This window comes from Hoplias malabaricus, chromosome Y, assembly GCF_029633855.1.
Source record: "Hoplias malabaricus isolate fHopMal1 chromosome Y, fHopMal1.hap1, whole genome shotgun sequence".
In the NCBI taxonomy this organism is placed as follows: domain Eukaryota; kingdom Metazoa; phylum Chordata; class Actinopteri; order Characiformes; family Erythrinidae; genus Hoplias; species Hoplias malabaricus.
In genome coordinates, this window is record NC_089820.1 from 37,726,301 (window position 1) to 37,752,464 (window position 26,164).

Sequence of the window (26,164 nt, forward strand, 5' to 3'; positions counted from 1 at the left end):
GCACGTGTGGGTTTGGTGGTGTGAGGGTGGGACTTCTAGTAAAATTTACATTTCTGATTGGTCAAGGGGCGGACTACCTGTCTAAAGGGGGACAGGCCTTGATGAGATTCTGATTGGTCCTTTGGCCTTGTCAAAAACTTTTGACAAAAGGTGCCTCATCTCTCTCTCTCTCTTATGGGCCTCTGCTTGCTCAAGTTCTATATCCTAAAAACACAAGTCAGTCAGTATTTGGGAACTTAATTTTATTAAATTTATTCATATAATTTATCCAATCCAGTGATATGATTTATGTTTTTTAATGTCAGACACAAAGGTGCACTTGTTTTATTCTTTTTGAGATGGTGAAAAACCTATTTGGAAGGCAGTTCATTCTGTAATAGAAGAGATTTTTGATATGCGGTGTATAGTCTACCGAACCTAATGTACTAAACCTAGGTACATTATACCTGTTTGAATGGTCAGATATAGAACACATTTGTGTTGAATAAATTATGACAAGCTTTAATTTATTGGTCTTCATAGCAAACAGTTCTTCAACAGTTTTCTCAAAGTGCCTGCCTACTTCCTCTGGAGAAATTAACTTTTGACATGCATCATAAGTTTGACATGTTTTAGCACACAAGGCCTCACCCCTGGGATCATATTAGACAATTAGTGTAAACAGTATTGTTCATCCCAATGTATGTAACTTTCAATAGTTTGTCCATTGCCTATATGTCAATAATTGTTTAATTAAAAAAAACAAAACATTAAAATCTGTAACTGCTAATCCAGTTCAGGGTCGAAGTGTGCAAAGCAGGAACACACCCTGGATGAAGCACCAGTGCATCACAAGACACTAAACACATTCACTCTCAAATTTATACCCACACACATTTTTTAATAGCCAGTCAACTTACCAATGTGTGTTTTTGGATTGTGGGAGAAAACCAGAACACCCCATCTCCCACTCCAAAATCATCACTGTCATCTGATACTATTTGTTGCAGTACTGTGCTGCCCTAATTACGTTAATTAGTTAAATCACTTAAGAGTTTAAATGTGAGACTAACCTCATTGACTACATGTTGCAATGAGTCCTCCTCAGCTTTCCGACCACCTAACCCAGCCTGAGAAAAGACAACAGGAACAAATCTAAACATTATATATATTTCAATACACAGTAAATGTCAATTAATATATTAAGTGCTCACAAAAATATTACTTAATAAATACTGGGACATTTAAAGCCAAACTGAAATGTATAATATATTTTAAAATAAATATTATGGTGGCCTTACCTCAAATTTGCATTCTTGGGATTTCTGTGCAGGAAAAAATGATGAGAGTTAATAAAAGCTGTGTGTACTGTAGAAGAATCAGTAATTAATTATTTGATTAATTGAATTTAAATTGATCCTCTGAAGGGTTTGTCGCCCTGAAATTGAATCTAACCAGAGGGTAAGAATTCCATACAAAAATTACTTCTGAATCATGAGAAACTATGCTCAGTTACTACATTGCAATGAGCCCTCCTCAAAAATAAGTAAGAATGGCTTTTATAAGTACAGTTGGTTTATTAAATGTATAGTTAAAAGTGTAGTTATATATACATTCATGTAATAAAATGTAACGTGCAAGTATATTTGTTATTGTACAAAGTACAACGCAATGCATCTTCCACATTTAACCAATCCGTTGCAGTGAACACATACATACACACACACACACTGGCTGTGAACACACATCCAGCAGCGGGTAGCCATCCCCAGCCTTAGGGAAGTAGATGTGGCACCGCAGCCATGGATTAAGGGCTCACACCGCCCCCTTTTTTCTGTCATGCGTGCAAATCAAACCAATGATCTTTCATTACTCAGCTCTCTTCTCTAACAATTAGGCCAGTAAAAAAAATATTCTCATGTACAGAAGGGGGGCACGGCAGAAAAAGTCTGACAACTACTTCATTAGGCCATGGCTGCGCATCCTTAAAATGGTCTACAGTGATACCACAGGAGGGAAAATTAATAACATAAGGAACTTTTTTAAATAATTACCCTAAGGGAGCTATAGTTTATCCCAGAAACTCTCTAGACCAACCTCCCCATGAAGTGAACCACGTCACCTTACTTTCCCCTCTGGTGATGACGCTGGGATGGTGTGAAAAGAGGACATTCCAGATGCACAGATCAGTGAGTTTCTGTTGCTGTTGACCTGACCTTCATAAATATAACATAGATCTCTGGTTGTAATTTCTATTAACTTTTGGCAAAACCTGGAAGTAGATTTACCCTTGGGCGTACCTCTAATTTCCCTTTTCATTCCTATTCTACAGTACTGGAATTTCAGAGCGGAAGTCCAAACACATATGGAGCATAGTCTACTGAACCTAGTTGTCCTGTGGAATTGCTGGAAAACATTTTGTGCTTCTTCTGCCTTAAAAAAAAAAAAAAAAGCTTGAGCATCAGAAGTTTAAACCAGCGTCTTGCAGGTGTTTTAAATTGGTCCCGAGGGACTGAGGAAGGATATATATATATATATATATTTACAGGTGCTGTTTCTTGACATGTGGAACACTTGTTACACATTTTGGTACAAGTTAGGCCAGTAAAATCTACATGTTAACCTCTGGATAAATTTCATGTGGCCCAAATGGCCCAGGGTTCAGTATGCGCCATCTTTAGCACTGTAGCTGTAAATTTAGTGGGAATTACTAACAGTCCCTCTCCTGCTTTTTAACTTTATAAAGCTTCCCTTATTTTAATTCTAATTGGGCCTTACCCCCTTTCCCTAGGGCAGGGGTCGGCAACCTTTACCACTCAGAGAGCCATTTGGACCCATTTCACACAGTAAAGAAAACAATGGGAGCCACAAAACCCTTTTGAAATTTTTAATGAAATAACACTGCGCATAACAGGATTTTTTTGCCTTTGTGCTATGTATAAACAAACTATACTGTGTTACATTTATGAAATCAATGAACGACTGCAGAGAAAATGAAAAACATTTCTGCATGCAACAAAATATTTTTAACTCCGAGAAAAAGATGGTTGACGGTTAAATAAAATACTCAATGCCTATTTGAGTCCTCATCGTAATGAAAAAAAAATAATAACATTTTTAACTCCAAAAAATGACATTGGGTTGACGGTTAAGTCAAATCAAATCAAATCAAATGTATTTATATAGCGCTTTTCACAACTGATGTTGTCACAAAGCAGCTTCACAGAATTCCAGTAAGACAAAGATTTGACATGAAATGTAAAAACAAATGTAAAACCCTCAAGTGAGCAAGCCAGGGGCGACAGTGGCAAGGAAAAACTCCCCCAGCTGAGGAAGAAACCTTGGGAGGAACCAAGGCTCACAAGGGGTGACCCATCCTCCTCTGGTCAATCTACTGGTGATGATAGCTAGTAGTCCATGAGAACTTCAGTGTAGGGACAGCTTCAACGCACTTGGTGGTTGCTGGAGCATGGGCAGCTGGTCTGAAGCGTGGAGGAGGGTCTCGACAGTCATCCATCAGTGTCCAGACAGACGGGTGGGCAGTCGTTTACTCGGAAAGATGTAAAGGGATGGAATTAGTTTTGAACTGTTTTGTGTTTGTAAAGTAGAAAATATGAAAATTTCCAGAGTGTGGCTAATGACTCCGGCAGATCTAACTATGACAGCTTTAACTAAAAGGAGAGAACCAGAAGGACACACAGACACGGGAGCATCCTGAAACACTGGCATCCCTCCGCTCCACCGTCAACAAACCTGAGTGATCGCGAGAAGCGGCGGGACGACAGCACCAGCGTCTCAGTTTACTATAATTCCCTGTGTCCATGGACCCCCCGGATCTGCCGCCTTTATCTATGGGGGAGCATTAGCTACCAAAAGATAAACTAAACAAATGTGTTTTTAGCCTAGATTTGAAGATTGCGACTGTGTCTGAGTCCCGAACATTTTCTGGAAGATCATTCCAGAGTCTGGGGGCTTTATAAGAAAAGGCTCTTCCCCCAGCTGAGGCCTTCTGAATTCTGGGAACAATTAAAAATCCAGTATTCTGTGATCTGAGTGAACGTGGAGGCTCATAATAGGAAATTGTATCTTGAAGATATTCAGGAGCAAGCCCATGTAGAGCTTTATATGTTAATAACAAAATTTTGTAGTCAATGCGGTATTTAACAGGCAGCCAATGAAGTGATGATAAAACTGGGCTGATATGTTCAAATTTTCTAGTTTTAGTGAGGACCCTAGCTGCAGCATTTTGAACTAGTTGAAGTTTTCTTAAATTGCTGCTGGTGCATCCTGACAGTAGTGCGTTACAGTAGTCAAGCCTTGAAGTAATAAAGGCATGTACTAATGTTTCTGCGTCCTGAAGGGATAAGGCATTTCTAATCTTAGCAATATTGCGAAGATGTAAAAAAGCTGTCCTAGTGATACTACCTATGTGTTGATCAAATGATAAATCCGGGTCAATTACGACACCAAGATTTTTTGCTGCTGAACCAGGTTTAACTGGAAAGTCGACAAGATTTAAAATTAAATCTGATAATTTATTTCTTGCCACTTTTGGACCCAAAAGCAGGACCTCTGTTTTGTTGCTGTTTAGAAGGAGGAAGTTACGCAACATCCAGCCTTTCAGATCTTTTACACAGTCCTCTATTTTCTTTAATCTGTGTTTGTCATCGGGCTTGGCTGAAATATACAATTGTGTGTCGTCTGCGTAACAGTGAAAGTTAATGTCATGGTTTCTTATAACTGTGCCTAGCGGTAACATGTATAATGTAAATAATAATGGTCCTAAAATAGAGCCTTGTGGAATTCCAAATCTTACTTTAGAATAATTTGAATTTAGATTGTTTACTTTTACGAATTGATAACGTTCCGTTAAGTAAGATTTGAATCATAATAGGGCTGTCCCTGTGATTCCAACCATGTTTTCTAACCTTTCTATGAGAATATTGTGGTCTATTGTATCGAAGGCTGCGCTTAGGTCAAGAAGCACCAACAGGGATACGTGGCCTTGATCAGAAGCAAGAAGAAGATCATTTGTTATCTTGACTAGAGATGTCTCTGTACTATGATGTTGCCTGAATCCAGATTGGAATTTTTCATATATATGATTCTTATGTAGATATGAACTAAGTTGTTGGGCCACAGCTCTTTCTAAGATCTTGGACAGAAATGGCAAATTAGAAATAGGCCTGTAATTAGACAGTGTACTAGCATCAAGATTTGGTTTCTTGATCATAGGTTTAATAACTGCTAGTTTAAAAGCTTTGGGTACATGGCCCAGACTAAGGGATGAGTTTACTATAGTTAAAAGAGGATCAATAATAGCTGGTAGTACTTCTTTGAGCAACTTTGTGGGAATTGCATCAAGTGTGCAAGTTGTACAGTTTGCGGAGGTGATAATCTTCTCTAGTTCTAATTGTGGGAGTGGGTGAAAGGTTTCAAGTCTTTCTTTTACAGTTATATTATGTTTTATATCATTCACATCGGGTGGCAGCCAGGATGGATTTGATCCTGTGGCTTGAGCTTGTTGTCTAATATTCTCAATTTTATTATTAAAAAAGTCAAGTAAAGTAAAATACTCAATGTCTATTTGAGTTGTTGTAGTAATGAAAAAAAATGCCGAACTTAAATTATCCACTGGCAGCAAAAAAAAAATGCTGTCCTTTCTCTTCGTGCCGTCATTATTTTACTGGCGGCGTGCAGTCAGCTGTCCAAAAATTTCAAGAAACCGCACACTGACGGGTGTAGCACATTGGAAGTTATGATGTGTATTAAGAGCGACAAAAATATTTTAAATATTAAATGTTAAAATATTTTAGATTTTACAAGATCGCCATAACCTTCATAGAATTACATTCTGAAAATACACGAACTAAAATAAAATACATTTTAATTAAATACTCATTATTTTCAAAAGCTGAGCTGCATCAGAGGGATCAAAGAGCCACGGGTTGCCAACCCCTGCCCTAGGGGACCTTTACTGCATGAAGCAAACATTGGCTTCAGGGTTGCATCATCCCTTTGCATGCCAATATCTACTGGTAGGACTAACTCATCAGGATTAAACTCTGGTAACTGTTCTTCAAGTTTATACCATTTGTATGCCTTCTCTGCTCTACCTTAGTTTTCTTTCCCATTGTCTCACACAAAAACAGCATTTGTGCAAACAATTGTTTGTTCTTGCCCACGTTACACGATTTAACTTGATTACATGTGGCTACAAATGAATCCACTGTTGTATTATGCATATTACGTATGTCTTATAGCACAGGAACATCTCTCCCCCTGTGTCTACCTAAAAACTGTGTTTACGTATCTTTACTTGAATAACAATGTCTGCCTTCGTGGCATTTTCTGCCTCATTATTGGACTTAGGAATGTAACAATTGGTTAGTGCTACTTTTTGTCACTCTACATTCTCTACTAATATGCCCTTCCTGTCCACAATTAAAACATATAACACTATTTGCAGTGCTACCTCTCATGTTGCATCTTTTAGTGGTAAATTTAGGCCAGCGATTCTGTTTTTCCCTATAGTCACTAAGGGTATCAGGACTTCTCAACGAAACACTCCCAGACATACATGGCTTCAGTACTGTTGTCCAACTCCTGTGAACTCCTCTCTGAACTCCATCTCGGCTTGCCTGGCTGTGTTGTAAGCCTCTGCAAGTACCACCGCCATTGCCGTGGGCTGTGGATTTCATTCAATAATCTGTGTGTGAATGTCTGAATTCATGAGTTTGAGATACTGTTCAAGGATAACAGTCTGCTGTTAAAGCTATTCTCTCCAACATGGCCAAATAGTGTTCTTTGTAATCAGATTCCTTAAATTCCAGGAGTCTTGGTTTTGGACTATAAGGATTTTGCCTTGATACTGCGCCTCTTTGTCTTCCTGTAGAATGCAATGTGAAGAGCAACTGTTCATTTGGGGGACTTACAATTAATTGCTGATCGTCCATGATTTCCTGCTGCATCAGTGTTTCATCTCCTTGGCTTTGCTCACATCGCTGTTTCTTGAAGTAAAGAGAATTGTTGTTGTAATGCTCGCCATCTTTTTTCATGTCTCTTGTTGGCTCGTTGTTGTACTTTGTCGTACTCTTGTTGTATTTGTAGAAAAGTATGGAATAATGTTGTGAGCTGTTCAACACTCATACTTTAGGAGCTAAGATTCTCTTCATTTGCTAGCACTACTCGCATAACGCGTTCCATCTCATGCTCCATTTTTGTTGTTTCTGTCAGTTTTTCTCATCAATTCTCCAGCTGCCTTCCTCGGTGGAATAATTCCTCCGTTCTACCCTGCATGCTTTTCCCCCCTCCGTTAGCACCATCACCCACTCTTCGTCTGACACTTCCTTCTTGCTGTTTTCTGTGGGCTCATAGCAGCTCATTTATTATCCCTTTGGGGCTAGTCTCACTAAAAAGTTCCCTACATATTCCCCGAGCACACAATTGCCCCAATCCCTCTTGAACGCCCATGTGATATACAGTTTTATTCCCTTTAAAGAAAACAGCGCCCCCTTCCTAACTCTCTAGCTTCACTTCAAATAGCCCTAGCCCCACCTACTGGGTTAACTGAATATTACAGTCTGATACTACCAGAGAAAACAAACACCTCCCATCCAGACTATAATTACATCACATCAGTATCTACCTGCATATTAATTATTCAATGTAAAAATAGTCATTAACAGCTTTAAATTTTCTTACTTCCTTTCCAGATCCACCTGCACACCCCTGTCCCAGTGTCCCTCCCCTAAGCCTGCAGACTCTCAAGAAGAGCGAATGACCCGGGCCAACATTCCCACTCATTAACATATACTATTAACATACTACCATATTTTTAAAACATATTACTATATTAACAGTTATGCAGGTAAGTGTTCATTTAAGTTAAACACCTACTTATGCTAGAGAAACCCAAAAAACATGAATTAACGGCCGCAATTTTCCTTGCATTCACAAGGAAATATTTTGACTAGACAAGGGCTGGGGTTATCTAACTGATTCTCTTCCACCATAAATGTCATTTTAAGAGGCAGATCTTTGCCATTTATTCAAAATTTTCAGCGCTGGCTTTTGAAGAAACTGTTTTAGAACCAAAAGGATAAAGTATGGGGGCAGCCTTTGCCTTGAGGTTAGAAAAACAAGCCCAAGGCCAGAAGGTCGCCAGTTCATTACTTGCAAGAGAAAATGAATTCATGGCTGAAGTGCCCTTGAGCAAGGGACCTAACCCCCAAATTGCTCCCCAGGTGGTTTGCTGTCCCTAGTGATTTTGGACTGACAGGTGCTCTGAAACTTCCTCTGGGCCCGTGCCATGCACACCAGCTTTCAAGCATTCAAACATGGCGGAACAAGTGTTTTTCAAAGCACAGCAAGTAAACTGAATTTTAGCATTAAAAAGTTGATACTATTACACAAAACATTTTCTGGTCCCTTTTCTTTTGTACTTAAAAATTATTGGTGTATAAAACAACACAAACTATACTCTCCATCCTCTGTACTTAAACTCTCAGGATCTGTGTTTTCAGGATCTTCTTGCACAATGTAAAATTTACAGGTATGACTGTTCGGGAGTGTGAGTTTTTTTTTTCTAGTAAGTATTTTTTTTGTACTGCTGTGAAATTTTGCCAATTTATCTGCACTGTGAGCTACTGTAACTTAATTCCTTGTATGTTCCCTTGTGGGGCTGCCATGGGCTAGTGAAAATATTTCTACAGACAATGGAACAGCTTTGAGTACGAAAAAGGTGATAAACATAGTGGCCACTGGGGTGGTAGGAATAGGAAGAAGTTGCAGTTGTGTTTATGCGGAAAAGGTGACATCAATAAGAGGTCTGAGGATTCATGAAGGAAAAAGAGAGTGCTTGAATGGGAGATTAAAGGGGTCCCGTATTGTACAATACTTGTGGGGTTATTCAAATCAGTCCAATGATGTCCAGCGACTGGTTACTCAACACAGTCCACAGAATATCAATACCTCTGCTACTACTGTGCAGAACACCAGCACAAATATAGAAAGGTAAATCTGATGTTAACCAGAGGAATGATGGAGAGCAGGATAGCATGAAAGAAGGGGCAAAAGGGAAATAAATTTGGCAGAGAATAAAAGTAAAATAATCAACTGCAGTAGATAAGGTAGGGTGTTACTGTATAAATGATGATTTGAATACTTTATATTTATTAATATGAATGGCAAGGTTTGGTAGGTTGCAGAAAACGCAAAGGGGTCAAGAGAGCAAGTAGAAATAGATGAAGTCTTATGTCGCTTTTCCTCTGCATGGATCCGGCTCTAATCGACTCGACACGGCTCGGCGCGCTTAAAGCTTGTTTCTTTTCCTGTGAAATGGACCCAGTGACAGCGCAAAATCGCATCTCTAAAGGAATCGCTGGCTTTTCAAAACCTACAACAACGGCAGTGGGAAAATTTTCTCATCATGTATTTGAGTGTTGTTTTTGACTGAACACGGCTCCAGTTCTAACAGATCAATTATTTGTTGCACATTCTGCTTTCACTGGAAATTTCCGTCGGCCACAGACCCAAGGAGCATATAAACCTCTTCAAAACACCTTGAGGTAAAGTTATGAGCTGCCTTTGTGAGTCCGATAAAAATAAATGTGAAAGCTGCTGTATCTTAAGAGAATTTACAAGTGGTAAGTTTGTGCTGGATTTGAATGAGCTCTGCTTTTCGTGGTGATTGACATGGCTCTGGCAAATCAGTGCTCTGAAGGGTTTACATGTCACCATTTAGTACCTACTCGGCATGGTTAGAACCTGGAGGGAGCTGGGACTGAAAAGCTATGCCATTCCAGGGACCAGGTACCATATTTGGCCAGTGGAAAAGCAAAAGAGCTGTGCCGATTCAAGTAGAGTCATGTAGGGTCTATGCAGTGGAAAGCAGGCACTGAGTGTACTACAGAAAGAACTTGAAGACAGTATTGAGAGGAGCAGAGAATTTGGGGAAAATGAGCAAAAAGAAGGAACATGCTAGGACAGTGTGCCTTAGGAATACTTTTAATTTTGTGAAGACATTATTTAGTAAGGAGAAAGCTGGGAGTTTAAAAGTTGGAAAGAGGAAATTAGAGGAGCATTTCAATGGTGTGTATACTGATAAATATAAAGCAAATGAGATAGAGTTTCCACAAAATATTTCACCACTAGGTGAAATAGAACGGCAAATGGAGGTTAGCCCACCAAAATGTAGTGAGGTTTAAGATGTGGTGTCATGCAAAGGCAGGTTCTGCTCCAGAGTCTAATGGTGTGCCTTATTGGGTGTACATGTAAGCACCTGATGTCTTGAAGTTTTTGTGGAGGTTGATGATCATAGTTTGGAAGAAAGGGTTCATTCCAAAATAGTGGAGAAGATCAGGTCATAAGGAGAAAGATCTAGAAAAATTTTGGCCTAAGTCTTCTCTCTCTATAAGGAGAGTAAGAGATTTTCTTTAGTGTGATAGCACAGAGACTTGTTGCATATTTTAAAGCAAAAAAATGAATTGATACATCAGTACAGAAGGCAGGGGTTTCTGGTTTTGCAGGATGTTTGGAACTAGGGTAGATATCTATCTACATGTCATTTTCATAGACCCAGCTAATGCATTTAGCTCAGTGCCGCATAAGCTCAATGCCAGATAAGGATATTAGGCTTGTTCAAGGATATTCAGTTTTGCTTCAGTTCAGATATTTCAGTTGTTACATCATGGCAGCGATCAGAAATATGTATATTGGCTGGATGTATGATATCACCATTAGCATTTACAATGGCAATGGAGGTAGTAATCAGGGCCACTAAGTGAGTCGTAGGTGGGAAGAGGTTGCATGATGGTACTTGTATAGTGTAGAGCTTAATGATACAGAGCCAGTTGTGTGACTAAAGGCTGAATTGGTGAAGGCTATTATTACCATTGATAGATCATGTTTGCCAGGGAAGTTGAAATTGTGGTGTTCGCAGTTTGGCTTACTGCCTCATATGATGGCCGTTAACAGTTTATGATGTTTCAATCACAGAAGTAGAGAAGATGGAAAGGGTTATGAAAAAGGCTATAAAGAAGTGGCTAGGTGTGCCGCAGTTTTTAAGTGGTGTGGCATGTATAAGAGATGGTTGGTGGTAACTCTAGAACTAAGTTTAATTGAGGAATTTAAATATGCAAAGATGAGTTGTGAGATGATTTTTTCAGGTTCAAAGGATAGAGTGGTAAAATCAGCAGTGCCAGTCACAAAAGCAGGAAGGAAGTGGAATCCACAAGTGGTCGTGTAGGTAGCCAGGAGGTCAGGGATGTGATTGGTCAAGTGCGGTAAGGAAGAGCAGGCCTTAGGTCAGATGTTTTGTGAAAAGCTTTAGTAAGGTCACATCACCAGGGAGAAGGCAAATGATGACTAGATTTATTTGCAAGCAGAAAGAGGAGGCACATTGTGCTATAGCAGCATCACAGGCAAAACAAAGCTAGTGGCTTCATTGGGGGCCCTATGTGAAACTCTAATGGATTGGCATAGGATATTTTACATCTTATCCTATATGATAATATTAAAATAACATGAGATATTGGCACTGCAGTGCTGGAGTCATAGGCATGACTGTGTCCACTGAGTGCCTAAGATCAGTACAGTATACAGATCAGTACACCATTACCAGTATCTTGTTTTATAGCAAAAACCTTGTGTACACCGTCCACAAGGTAAAATAATTCCATTCCATCACTCACTCCTTTTTGCCCCCATCAATGAACTGTGGATCTGGGACTGGTTCCATTCAGAATTTTTGAACCGTGGTCCTCACCAGCAAACCCGTCTACATTTGCACCAGTTTTGATTGGAAAATGAGCTTCATTATTCAGAGCTGCTCTCAGTCTAAATCAGAAAATCATTAAATGCATCGAGTCAATACAATGCCATGGGTTAACTATCGTTTATTTATATTGTGTTCAGATCATAAAATAAATGATGCAAAGCTCTCTGTTTAAGTTAAAAGTACATATTCCTTTATAATAATTCGCTAGATGGTCTGAAAAGTCACTAAATCTAGCGTCAAAATCACTAAATTGGCTATACCAAGTGGCTTCTTGGACCTCGACGTGACGTTTCACAAGGTCGATACATCATGACTTAACATGCGGATTTTGCAGAGTAATACCAGAAGAGCTTCCGTCAAGAGTGCCATACCGTGCAATAATGGCATTCCTGGAACCTCTCTCAGACAATCACACTGCAGGGACAGAACTAACTGTGGTATAATAACTACAATAAGTATGACCATGAATTTTTAGCACACTTCACTAATGTAAGATTTTTAAACTACTAAACAATTGAATGGAGATAAAATACTGATGTAGGCAAGAAATATGAGCATCTCATATCTACAAACCATTAAAAATTAATGGTTTGAATCAAATTTTTAATGCTATAATTCAGTTTTGCAATCAGCCATCAAGTTGTAAAACGATATAACCTACATTTTATTTAAATACTTTTGAACAGTTTATTATGTTAGACCATAACTTTAATGATGATTTTAATGTATAAAATTAAAGTGGCTTGACAAAAAGAAAATCAACTGTGTACAGGGTGAGTAAAATTCACAGGACAAACTTTTAGCTGAAAACCCCAGCAAATACTGAGTGACAGGGTATATCTTATATTTAAAGTCTGGAACACAAATGCCATACTGGGTCAAGGGCAAGTATGTATTTAGCATATAAAAGAAATAAAAGGGTGTCTTGTGACTTTCGACTCACCCTGTACATACATTTCCAGTGAATGTTTTTACTTCAGGAAACAGAAACACCAGGAGGAAACCCACAAGGACAAGGGGAGAACACAAACTCCTCACAGACAGTCACTCGGAGCAGGACTTGAACCCACAACCCCAGGACCCCGGAGCTGTGTGACTGTGACTGTATATGATACAGTGATTTAGAAATTTACAAATAACTAAATTCATAAATACATGTTTCAGTATTCACAGATATCATAGTGCTGGGCAATATAAGCTCAAACCAATATCACAATTAATTGTACATTTTATAACAATTATGATTAATGAACAATTGTTTTGTTTTTGTATTTCTGACTCTCAGTTCAGTGGCTCCAGTATGCTCCAGTATTAAAGCTTTGATATTTTTTCTAATGTTGCTGGGAGCTTGTTCCTCTCATTTTTTGAGCACTCTTCATATTTGGTGTGTGACTGTGCTTTGGTTGCTGAAACTGTTATCTCTCAGTGTTTACATTTGACTTCTTTTAGTACAGGGTCATCTTAATTAAAGTAAAGCAAAACACATCCAAACCACAGGTGCTGTGTTTTTCTTTGGTATGAGCTGCTCACTCTGTCGGCCTCAGTGTTAAGGTTTTCCTCTGTGTTGTTCAATGTGGCAGAATCACTTGACTACAGCGTGGTAGTGTGGTTGTAAAGGAACAGTACATGGGGACATAATTAAAAAAAATAATAATATTAATAATCATTTGTTTGTAGAGACTTCTCTGTCATTTCTGTCATATATCGCTTGTGCTTTGTTTTGACAGTACAGTAAATAAATGCTGTGGGCCTCTGAAGTTGCACAGTGCTGTATGTATGTACAATAACCTACACAAGCCATAAAATAAGAACCACAGGTGGCGGCGATATAAAAACAGAGACACAAACTTTCCTAAAGCGTGGATAAGAGACTAGGGAAAGGAGAATCAGCACGAGTCCTTTTCAGGACAATGTCTTTTTCTATTCACATTTTTTAATGCACATTTTCACAATTAAAACGGTGCATGTAAAAAACACTATTGAAAGACGTTTTTCGTCTGAATTGCCATGGGTTAATTAATCATACTAAAACCGAATATGCATCTTACCTGCAACACTGTGCTGTGAACAATGGTGCCAACAGTCCCTGCACAGAGTCTGGGGATGAGACCATTGAACAGGCCGGATTTTCCATCAATCTTTACAATGTGTTTAGCTATTAAAAGAATGAAATACAGTTTAATCTTAAGAAGTTAACAATGCCTGCCATGGCTAAATAATGCCCCAATTACCTAACCATAAAATTAACATCAACCAAATTATTATTACCACTTCCTTGTTTCTGAATTCACTGCCCATGCTCTGAATTCCACTGACCATACAGGAGTACTTTGTAGTTTTACAATTACAGATTATGGTTCATTCGTTGCTGAGTATACTTTATATTTCCCCTTTCACCCTGTTGGTCAATGGTCGAGATCCCCCAGAGGTCCACCACAGAACAGTTATTATTTGGGTGGTGGTTCATTTTCAGAGCAGCAGTGACACTGATGTGTTGGTGATGTGTTAATATGCATTGTCCTAATTTTATGACTGATCGGTGTACATCTGCTCACTCCTAAGCCTATGACAAATACTAATATGCAGACAAAACAAAGAGAGATTAGAAAAAAAAGGGTTCTAAAAATACAATTCTGAACTCAAACACCCATCAGAAAAATGCAACTGCTGTGTCTACCTGGCCTTTAGATGTAACTAAGTTTAACAACATTAGTACTTTTATCAAAACTCTAAACTCCAAGTTTAACTAGGAAATCTAATAGGTATATATTCTACAATTTCTTTTACACTACTCTTCAAAAGGTTAGACAAAATTCACCACTAATTTAAAATCAAATTTAAATTAGTACTGTTTTTTTATTTTTTTATTTGCAGAAGCTACTGTGTAACCTTCTATTGTAGTCTTCCATTTTTCAAAAAGTGAATAACTTGTACTTAATGGTCATTTTACTAAATTTATATAAAAAAATTCACCTTTGAGGATATAAGGATTTATTTTGGTTCTTACCATATGCAAATAGTCCAGGTAGCTGATATACTTGTCTGCCAAACAGATTCCTGCCTAAAGTGGGTGGAAGAGGTTCATAGCCTACCTGAAAGACAGAATGTTAGACCTTTTACATTAGAATGCCTGTTTTCTTTGTGGCCTTAATACATACACACACATTTTTGAATGTTAAACATGGCAGTTCCTGTCTGTGTGGTAAACAATGAAATGAAAGGATATAATCTGTTATCACTTAGAATTGCCATCATTTTAATTTTGATAATAATAATAGAAATAGAAATAATAGAAATAATCTATGGATTATTTTGAAGTTTAAGCATTCATTTAAATACATTTTATAAAAAAAGAATTGACCCAAATGAACAATCTCTGCACAGCACGTTTTTTTTTTTTTTGCAGTTTGTCTTATGTAAAGTAATATGTAAGTCATTGTGATATTAAATTGTTGTCATTGTATTAGGTTTAACGTCAACTAAACAAAACGTGTGATTTTGCATATTAGGCAAATTAGCTAAAAAAGGTGGGCAGAACTTTTGAGCTCAACTATTTTTTGTAAGATGTGACCTGAGGAATCAACGAAAAAATTTTGTCTCAATGTCACATGGGTTAAGAGATACGCACCTTGGTGCTTTTTGCTTCACTATAGTGCCACCAAAAAATTAACACACAAAGAAAGTGTTTGTATTACACAAGGTACATATTTAATCAATTGCCAAAGAATTCTTTCTTGTACAAAGTGATTCGTTTCTAATGTAGGGTACAGTTTTCATCACTTACAGTTTACAGCACTTGTTCCAAAGAACATGGCCCTCTCATAGGAAATGTATGGCGGAATTTTCCAGAACACTGAAGTATAACAGCCACTCTCACACAAACATTCAGACAAAACACAGACTCATACACTTTGGCACTGACTTAAGGAAGCCCCAGATAAAGAACCGTTTTTAATGTGAAACCTGAAATTCCAGCAGCAATTTATTGAACGACGTAATCTAAATATAATGGGAGTCTTAAGGTGGTAGGGTTTTTAAGGTGTCCATTTATTTGAAGATTTACTTAATGTGGAAGCCTAAATAAAATGCCTGATTTTTTTAATTAATTAATAATTTTTTTTTTTTTTTTTAAGATGGCCGGCAAAATATAATGGGAGACTTTTTTATGGGCTATTTATTTTAATGTGACATTTCGATGAAGTGGACACTTAATGTGGAAGCCTCGTTTTTAATGTGGAATTTTTAAAAGGTTGCTTGCAAAATATAATGGGAGATTCAAAGTGTTTTATATCCGTATCGTTTACTTAATGTGGGAGTCTAAATAAAATGGATGATTTTTTTTTTTTTTAAGTTTAAATTTTTTTAAATAGTGTTCGATACTTCTTGGCTTTTTAAGGTTTTAAGGGTTATTTGAAGTAGTCATTTATTTAATGTGAAAGTCTAATTTAAATGATCATTTTTAATGTGGAATTCAAATATATGGTGTGGTAGTCAAAATATATTGGCTATTTTAAATTTTTTCATGTTGTTGGAAGCAATTATATATTTAAGTTGGATATCTAAATAATATTAGGTGGTAATGAAGTAATGGGTGAGGGGAGTTATCTTTTAGGCTGGAACATGGCCCTTGACCAGACCCTAAATGTTTAGCACCATCTTTGGTCAGAATAAATGGGAATACTGCTACCTGCACGTTGTGTTGCTATCTTTTGAACAAGAGATGTTGCAAACCTGACTGCAGTAATCTGAGACAATTCTAGTCTTGGATATGCTACATGATGAGCACATTACCATTAGAAAACCTGCCCTTGATCCAATATGGCAACCTAAAAGATAGTTCCCTTCACCCATTATTTGCTGGGGTATTCAGATATGTAATTTTCCCTTTCGTATCTGAAATAAAAGGGTGTCCTGTTACTTTTGACCCTGTATACTAGCCCAATTTTAAATTAGAATTAAAATTTGGATGCCTGCATAAAAAGAAACAAGCAAAACAAATGGCTATTTATAACTATGAAACATTAAAACCTCAAACACATAGTTTATGTGAATGAAAGAAGCGAATGAACACATTTTTATTTAAGAAAACCTGTATATCCACATGATCTGTGGCAAGTCTGCTTCTCAGTTCATTTACAGTTATTCCAACAGTGAAAAACTCGATGTGGTAGGAACACAAAGATAATGATGGGCTAGACAAATTTGTTTTGGGAATTGCTTTGCATTGGCTCTCCACCACAGTGGATCTTCATCTGGTGAAATACCAAGCTCAGCTGTGAAATGTTCAACTTAAACTTCAGAGTCTCCTGCAACATAATTTTTGCCAAAAAAGCATAACTTTGGGATACTTTATTTTTATTTCCACACATATTAGCTCTGCCCTACTTTGTCCTGTTCTACGATGTAACAAAATCAAAACCACAAAACAAAACAAAAAAAAAGACCTCTAATAAGAAGAGTATGTTTTTAGGACCCTGTACTTCCCTATTGTTTAAACACCAGAAGATCCAGGCTTGTCTGATCTGGTGCCATCCCCAACGCCTCCCATTTTTCCGAATTTTGAAATTCTTTAAAAATTATTTTTTTTATTTTCTTTGTAATTATTACACATACAGAGGCACACCCAATTTTTCATTTTATATGTTTACACAGTGCAATTTGTATCAACATTGTAGTAGGATAACAAAACAAATTCCAACTGAAAAAGATAAAAATATGAAAAAAAAAAAAAAAACAGAAAAACTGGAAAATTCTATTTTCTTTTTTACTTTCTACAGAAAGGAGAAGACTAGAGGTTACCAGAGCCCTGAGAGAAGATGAGAAACAGGATGTAGTTTCAAGACGACACCAGTAGTCATCTGCGGTATGAAGCTAGAAAATAACTTTTTGGATATTTGCGGCCCAGTAATAATAACAGAGATTTGGGAGGGCCAAACCACCTTGGAGTTTAGGTCTTTGTAATAGTTCTGTACGTATTCTGTGATTTTTACTATTATAAATGAATTCAACAAAAATTAAATCTAAAAAAAATGGATTCAAAGAATGATTTTGAAAGATAAAGTGGTATACACTAGAACAGGTAGAGGAATTTAGGAAGTATTGTCATTTTAATACTATTCACTTTCCCTGCCAGAGATAAGTGACCTCATTTCTTCAAATCTAGCTTTGTTTTCTTGTTTTCAGGTTTCAACAAAAGGGAGGGATGCAGCAATAATGTACTGGGCATACACCTCATTTATTAACTTTTTTTAGCATTTTATCCAATTTCCAAGGAAATTTTACTATCAAATTAGAGGAGAGTGTAAGATTCAACAGGACTTGAATAAGGGGCTACGTAGATTGAGTTAACATATGTTTTGTTGAGAAAGTGGAAAAAAACAGGTTGGTAAATAAAGTTTAAGGAGGACTAAACTGGGAGGCCACTCGCTAACGTTCTTTTCCTACATCCATGACCTGCCTTGATATTTTAACAATTTTCACCTACCTAAAAAAGTTTGTTCCCAAAAAGCTACTGATGCTAATATTCAGTTCAAATCCAGCAACAATAAAGTGAGAAGTCTGTAGGACATTAATCTGTTATTTTTTTTATTAACTTTAAACAAGGACTTCCCAAAAACCTATTTTCAAATGATTTATTTCATGATATATAGTGAAAAAACACATTGTGAAGATTTATGAAGTTTTCTTTAGAGCTCTGAACTTTGTAAACATAGCTGCTGGCTACACACTCGTGTTTACAGCTTTCTCATATTTAAATTTCTTTTTCTTCAATATTGTTATAAATCTGATGTGACACTCTTTCTCAATAACTGTGGTTCACACACCGACTATTCATGAGATAGGTGTGAAACACAGGTGAGCAATCCCCTCCCCACTGTCAAAGATAATGGCCTATTAGCCACCACCCCAACCCATCAGTGAGAACAACTATTTTGCTATTTAAGTTATATAGCAAAGACACAGATTGGTTTGGAGCAACTAAAACATACATATAAGCTTCAGACGAAAGCAGCAGAGAGCATCCAAACTTTATTACAAGCTGTTTTACCTCTGTGCCTCTGCACATTTACAAAACATTTACTGTCAGCTCACAAATTCCTTTGCTAGAATATGCTGAACTTATATCGATACTGATCAAATGTAGGCTATAGGATTTTATGAAGTATTTACAAAGTATAAGCATTCTAAGAAACAGCCTGGAAATTACCTTCTCATAATGTAATTTTATGTATTCAGTTGGGTAATATATCGAACATTGACAATTTTTTCTACCGTGGTATTTGTCTGGGGGACTATTTGTTAAATGCAACTGGGCAAGTGATTGTAGATTTGTCAGTGGAGAACATGAAATGAGGATTTATTTTGCAATATAATCTAAAGTTACCCAACAGTAAAGAACAGGATTTTATTTGTGATTATATAAAATAGGATGTAATGCATATCTGAGACTTTTAAACAGTAAAGAAAAACTTCAACCTGCACGTCAAGTCTCAGCACCCTGGGTTTTGCCTTTGTTACATTTTAATAAAGCAAGTAAGCTTCCCAATGTTTTCTTTGCCTGAAATGTGCAGGTGTTTAAACAGTAATTCACATTTTCTTGTTGTAATTTAAGTAATGTTTAATTTCTGTTGAAAGTAACCAGATGCTATTTCTGTTTTTTTAAAGAGATTTATTAATTGTGGTAAAATATTTGGTAATATAATGGATAAGTATTTTCTATGCGTGCAAACATGTGATTTAATGTCCTGGCTGGATGTAATAGTTTAATGTACTGTTTTAAAAAGTAGATTACTACACATGAAGGCTCCTCCTGCTGTTATCATACACTGTAATAAGTGGGACTGGGTCAATTAATATTTAGTTAAAAACTAATGGTAACTGATGGAAATTTGTTTATAGAAATGATTCATAATCAATAGAGATATTTTTAATCAGCAATGACCACGCATGCTTGTGTAAACTGAAATTGTTTTATTCCTAATTCTCTGTGTGAGACAGCAGACTTATGTGTGTGTGTGTGTGTGTGTGTGTTTCAAATAACAGACACTTTCCGTTCAATCAACTCCCTTTGTCTCCAGACCAAAGAGATAGAGGGGGAGGAACAGGCCACGTCTGGAAAGGTGTTAGAAATAGAGGAGATAGTGGAAAACAAATGGTGGGAAACTGAGTTTTGGGAACAGGATACAGTGAAAGATGATTGAAATGTAAAAGAGCGAACATCCCTCCGCTAACAATCCAAGCCTCATCTACAAACATTGGTGGTGAGTGACAGTCTAATTATTTGAGATTAATTATAGTTTAAACTATTCCCCTCCACATCCTTTTAAACACTCCGTCCTGGATGAAGTTTAGTTACATGACGGTGTATCGTGTGATGACTAGCCTGCTCATAGAGAGCAGGTTGATAGACGTGTCTCCAGAGTATAGGTCCGGACCGTGGGAAGGAGTGAGTGTTTTAGGTACAGGTTACCTAAGATCACTAAATCAAGTAAGAGAGCAAGATGGAATCCCAGTTAACAAAAATTTTATATATATATATATATAAAAAAGTCAAAAAGCAGCTTTACAGAGATCCGGGTCCAAGCCTCCTGTGAGCAAGCCAGGGGCAGCAGTAGCAAGGAAAACCTCATTCAGCACACGAGGAAGAAACCTTGGAAGGAACCAAGACTCATACGGGGAACCCATCCTCCTCGGGCCGACACCGGAGACACAACAGAGAACAGAACAGAAGTAAAAGTGATGACAGATGAAGGTGTTATAGTATTGTGAATGTAGTATATTAGTGATGTATGAGTCTGAGGAAGGGGAAGGTGATCAGGGATTCTGTGTGAGTTAAAAGTAGGTGCAGAGATAATTTGATATAAAACAGCATGGCCAAGCATGATAGTGTAGATGAGACAAGGCCAGGATCTTGCACAGGACACAGGGGCTGGATCAGGGCAACACCTGGAGAGCAGCAGGACATCTCAAAGCATGAGAGAGACAGGAGAAAGAAAACCAGACAAAGGGAACAATAATAATACAGAGGTTAGTAGGGTCATGGTAAAGAACGGGCAAAATTGTCCTGCGAAAAAAGCTTCCACGGGTCAGGCAAGAGAGCCACAGACAGCGTGTTGGCGGTTACTAGAAAGCTAACTAAAAAAAGCTGTAGCTATGGTAGTATGACAGGGTTAATACAGAACAGTGATATGAAAACCAGCTCGAAAACACTAATAGAGGAGTAACCTGAAAGTGAATGATTAACCAAAAGCTTGTTTGGAAAAAAAAAAAAAAATTATATATAAGATTCACACTGCGGCTCTTTAGTCAGATGAGCCAGGATTGTGGCACTGATAGTGTAACATGTCCCATTGTGGATAAAATATTTCGGATTCCTGACTACTGGGAAATTGATTGTGAAATATTTAAATAAGATCAAGGACAGGGTGAAACAACCACCCGTGAGGTGCCCACGAGCGGTGATTAAACACTGTGCAAAAAAAAAAAAAAAAAAAGTACCTGTGGGAAGCCCACAAGCGGTGATTAAATATTTGAAGAAAAAAAAAAAAAAAAAAAAAAAAAAAAAGGGGAAGGGGACAAAACTAATCCAGTGTCTTAGTGTGTCCTTTTTCCAGCCGATCCTGACCTCGATGCCGCCCCGCCGAAAAGAACCGCACCAGAGAACAACCAAGCCACAGCAGCACCTGAGCAACCACCTCCACCCACCGGAGCACCAGGCCTCAGTGGTCCCGCATCCAGCACCCGGCCCCTATGTCAATCTGTAGCGGGAAATCGAAGTGTTGGACAGAGAGCAGGAGGAAATCGGCTTTCACTCTCCAGCCGAACCAAAACTTCAGGCTGTAAATATATATATATATATATATATATATAGCATGACGTATAGATATGTTTATATAGACTGTATGCAAACATGTGCATACGAGTTTGGCATTTCCACCTTAAGTGATCCGAAACAGCAAACCCATTGAACAGGAATAATCCTCATTTCTGTTCGTGGTTTTTAACGTTTTTTAACGTGGTTTTTGTTGTCTAAAAAACACCAGATGCCTCTGCTATGAGCAGGGAGAGAGAGACCTAGGTAAAGGACTGTAACGGTTTATTTACAAACACTGGTGATTCGTAAAAACAAGACTGGTTTCGAGCACAGACTGGAGACTTAGCAGATGGTGAGGAACAACGTTTGATTAAAAAAACTGTTTTTGTGATTACAATCCTGAATTACAGTTTTAAGAAGATTTCTGTAGTTTGCATTTCGTTTCATATATCTGTTGACGGTATAATGAAGCCATGACAGGATGCTCAGTCTCTGTCAGAGTATACTTTCAAACTGTTATTGTAGCACTAGCTCACTCACATTTAATACATAGAGTTGCGTTTGAATACAGGGCTCAGCAAATTAGAGGACACTGCACACCAAGAAATCAGAGGCAATGATTCGTCTGTTTACTAAACATTTACCATTTTACGTATTATGTTAGCATTCCATACCTGCTAAGTTAAAAAAAAAATAAAAAATCTATTTCCCAATCGCATTTTCTCTTTTTATGCCATATACCTGATGGTTTCTGTTAGAGTATACGATTCAGATCACTCTTAATTTTTACTGCTGATGTTATTTCTATGTCAGAAACGTTGTTATATTCACTGTTTAATTGCACTAATTTGTTTCGGCCATTTTGTAGTGTTCGAAAACAGGCTGTAGCCGATATGGCTCCCAGTTTAATTTTTCTGTGAATCTGAATTGTAAAACCAAATTCGATTGTGACTTGAGAGCACTACTGTAAACAATATAATTAGTACTTTTTAAAAAACAAGAAAAATTCCAAGTACAATAATTTCATGACCTGTGTTTGCTCACGGTCTACAGTCTGGTTTAAATTATTTGACTGTACAGCAAGGTTATGTCTGTTCATAAGAAAGAGGCCGATTTACTCTAAGCACACAGCAGCCAAGTGAATCGGTTGATAGCTACATACCAGCTATATATGCTCTCGCTGAAAACTGCAAAAAAGAGTTGCATGAAAAGTTGCTTAGAGAGAGACTGGTGGTTGGCCTGAGAGACACTTCCCTGTCAGATCGAATGCAGTTGGACAGAGAGCTTACACTAGATACAGCAATAAATTTGGCACGACAGAGGTCATTAAAAAGCAGCAGACTGATTTGAGATGTGACATAAAGAACACAGCAGAAATAGATGTTGTATATATGGGGAAAAAAAACCTGAATAAATCTGTGAAACAAAAGAAAAGCAGCCACTCTACATCATTTAGTACCACGGCCCAAAACAGGATGGTTCAGCATAAGTGTCCTAAATGTGGGGAAGAATGCCTGCTCATGTAAAGTGGCAGTGCCCAGAGATGACATGTAATAGCTGTGGTATAAAGGTGCATAATGACAAAGTATGTAGAGTTGCTAAGGTTGTTCATGCAGTAGAGGCAGACAGTAGCAATGACAGAGCAGAGAGCTGGTTCCTAGGTGGAGTGGTCTTAGGTGAAGTGCCCTGGAACAGTCAAGTTGGTGGTCAGGAAGCAAAAAGTTTAATTTAAAATTGACACTAGCGCAGATGTTACTGTTTAAAACGGCCCTGGCCCATGTGAAGTGTGTCCACCTGTGAGTGCTTTGTGATAATGGAGGGGCTCAGCAGCACCCGCTGGTCAGAAACTGCGATAGAAGTCAGAAAGAATGATAGAAGTCTTCAAACACAAGCAGCTACAAAAAAAAAAAAAAAACTCCAGAAATAGAAGCTCCATTTGTCGCTAGTCGTTTTTAACAAAGAAAATGCTGCTAAGAGGAGTAAAGAAATTCTCCGGTTCAACTCAAAACAGAATGAAAATGTAATGCTCCCACGGATCTTTACACCAAAGGATCGCTGATTCGCTCATTTCGCTGTCAATCAAAAAGGGATTCAGCCTCAGACAGATCATCCAATCATACGCAGAAGCTGAGCGTCCGATGGGCGGGACGAAGCCCAGCATTTATCCAATAACTCGTCTCGTTTCGTTGCTTCACTATTGAACTCATACCGTTTAAATCACTGTGAGGCTGCGGGAATGATCGAGAGGAAAGCCGCGTCTTTACCAGTGATAAGAAGCTGATTCTGAACAAAAGTTGAGCGCGTTGTAGTGCATATTTATTAACTGACATGTACACACAACAGTATATATTTGATCACTTATTTTTTTTTTTACATTTTAGGGGAAGCTGAGCTTCCCTTGCAGTCTTAGAGCAATCGCCACTGATGCTAAGGGCTTCAGACAAACCAATTCTGGGACCAGGAGGAGTTCCAATTGTGGTCGTAGGAATGTACTATGAATCTCTCAGCACAGGAGAGCTCTCAGTTCAAGACTGGCAAAAGGACTGCACACCACATTGTTAGGGCGACCAGCTATTACGAAGCTCAAGCTTGTATTTAGATTGGACTTTGTTGACCTAGAAATGCTCAAGAAATTGAAAATAAAAAGCTAAATACATATTTCATTTTAACTCTTTATCCAGTTCATGAAGAAAAAGCAATGCCAAAGTGTTGTTTGAATTTTCTTTCCCTCATTTGCTTTCATATTTTAAATTTGAACATGAAATTCCTGCATAGATTTGTCAGTGCTGCCCCATGCTTGAGTGAAAAATGAAATTGCAAATGAAGTTATTTAATTTAATATAATTTTGTCATGATATTTGCGCACTCATTTGGAAAAAGAAATGGCAAAACATTTGCATTTTATTGTTTTCATTTCAATTTTGGCAAGATTTACCTCCTAACTAGTCTCCACCTGTAAGCAAAACATGGATTTAGCCTGGCCTGAAGTGATTTTATACATTAATTTGAACTTGTAACAAGGCATATTGGGCAATTGCGCACAAGAATATTAATGTGACACTGGGTGCATGAATCTAAATTTGTTTCAACAGACTTTTTTTTTTCAGAAAGATCAGCTCCATTTCAGTGCTTGGACCAGCTTCTTGCTTCTGCAAACTTCCAATGCGTCACTGGTTATGTCATCAGAACGCTGCTACCACTAGAACCAATAAAGGCAGTAAGGGAAAGCGTAGAGTGGATTTTCTCCTGCTCTGACCTCTCCTAAGGTTCAAGCCCTCTACCAGCATTAAAATAGCCCTATTCAATGCCCAGTCTTCATAAAAAAAAAAAGCCAGTCTAATACAGGACCATATTCTTGATAAGGAAATAGATCTTATGTGCCTATCTGAAACCTGGCACATACCAGAGTCCTGTTCTGCATTGAATGAGGCTTGTCCTACAGGTTATACCTATTTGGAAAAGGCCAGAGGCACCGGTTGTGGAGGAGGCTTGGCAGTTATTTATCACACAGACCTGCAACTGTACCCACTCCCCTTGCCCAAGCTGTCCACATTTGAATGTCTTTCATTCAAATGTATATTTAAAACACAGACAACAATATTACTTATCTACTGCCCCCCCAAATCCAACCCAGGCTTCATCACAGAAATACAGGACCTGTTGACATCACTCTGTGCAACAACATCCACTGTAATTGTCTTTGGGGATTTTAATATTCACGTGGATTCACCCACAAGTCAATTCACTGCAGAGTTTCTAGAGCTTCTTGAGTGTACCCATCTAAAGCAGCATGTTGATGTGCCTACACACACCAGGGGGCATACACTTGACCTGGTCATCACTGATTCTGCCCCATAACAAATCTCTATATGTATGATATGAGCGTTTCTGATCATAAGGTCATCTCTATGGAGCTGTCTGTAACACGTTTACACCAAAACGCCTAATCCAGTTCAGAAATCTGAAAAATATAAATTCTGCTACTCCCAAATGGAATTCCATAAGCAGGCTTACTGTGACCATCAAAAGGCCTATTCTAAAGCTCTGGACACAGCTAGGTCTCAATTCTATTCTTACAAAATTAGTAATCATTTTGGAAACTCAAGAAAGCTGTTTTCTACAATAAGTCACTTACTGAAACCCCAAACCCATACATGCAGTGACCACACAGAAGAACAGTATAACCGGTTTATGACACCTTTCTCTAACAAGGTAGAATCCATCCGTTCTGCCTTTCCATTACCATCCCTGCCTGTATCAGTGATACAGATTCTACAGCCAGAGACCACACTCTCTCACTTCACTGATACTACACAGAGGTGGAGGGATATATTCAGAAAATGAGGCCCTCCACATGCTCACTCGGTCCTTTTCCAACATCATTGATAAAAGCAAACAATTCAGTCATTAGCCCACTCATCACTGCAATAATAAATAAGGCACTTCAAACTGGTCAAGTCCCTTCAGTCTCAAAAACTGCTCTTATTCGTCCACACCTGAAAAAACCCTCATTAGATCCTGAAAACCTGAAAAATTCTCTCAGGTCTCCAATCTACCATTTCTCTCCAAGGTTTTGGAAAAAGTTGTTGCAG

General features: G+C 38.0%; 1 protein-coding gene across 1 annotated transcript in view; it reads right to left on the reverse strand.

Moving 5' to 3' along the window:
- Positions 1 to 26,164, reverse strand: part of LOC136677708 (mitochondrial carrier homolog 2-like) — a 68,705-nt gene that overhangs the window by 30,022 nt on the left and 12,519 nt on the right. Inside the window, exons 2-5 of the mRNA XM_066655308.1 lie at positions 14,766 to 14,850; positions 13,807 to 13,913; positions 1,281 to 1,304; positions 1,053 to 1,109 (exon numbers count right to left, since the gene is read on the reverse strand). Of these exons, the coding sequence (XP_066511405.1) occupies positions 1,053 to 1,109; positions 1,281 to 1,304; positions 13,807 to 13,913; positions 14,766 to 14,850 (273 nt within the window). The remainder of the gene's footprint in view (positions 1 to 1,052; positions 1,110 to 1,280; positions 1,305 to 13,806; positions 13,914 to 14,765; positions 14,851 to 26,164) is intronic.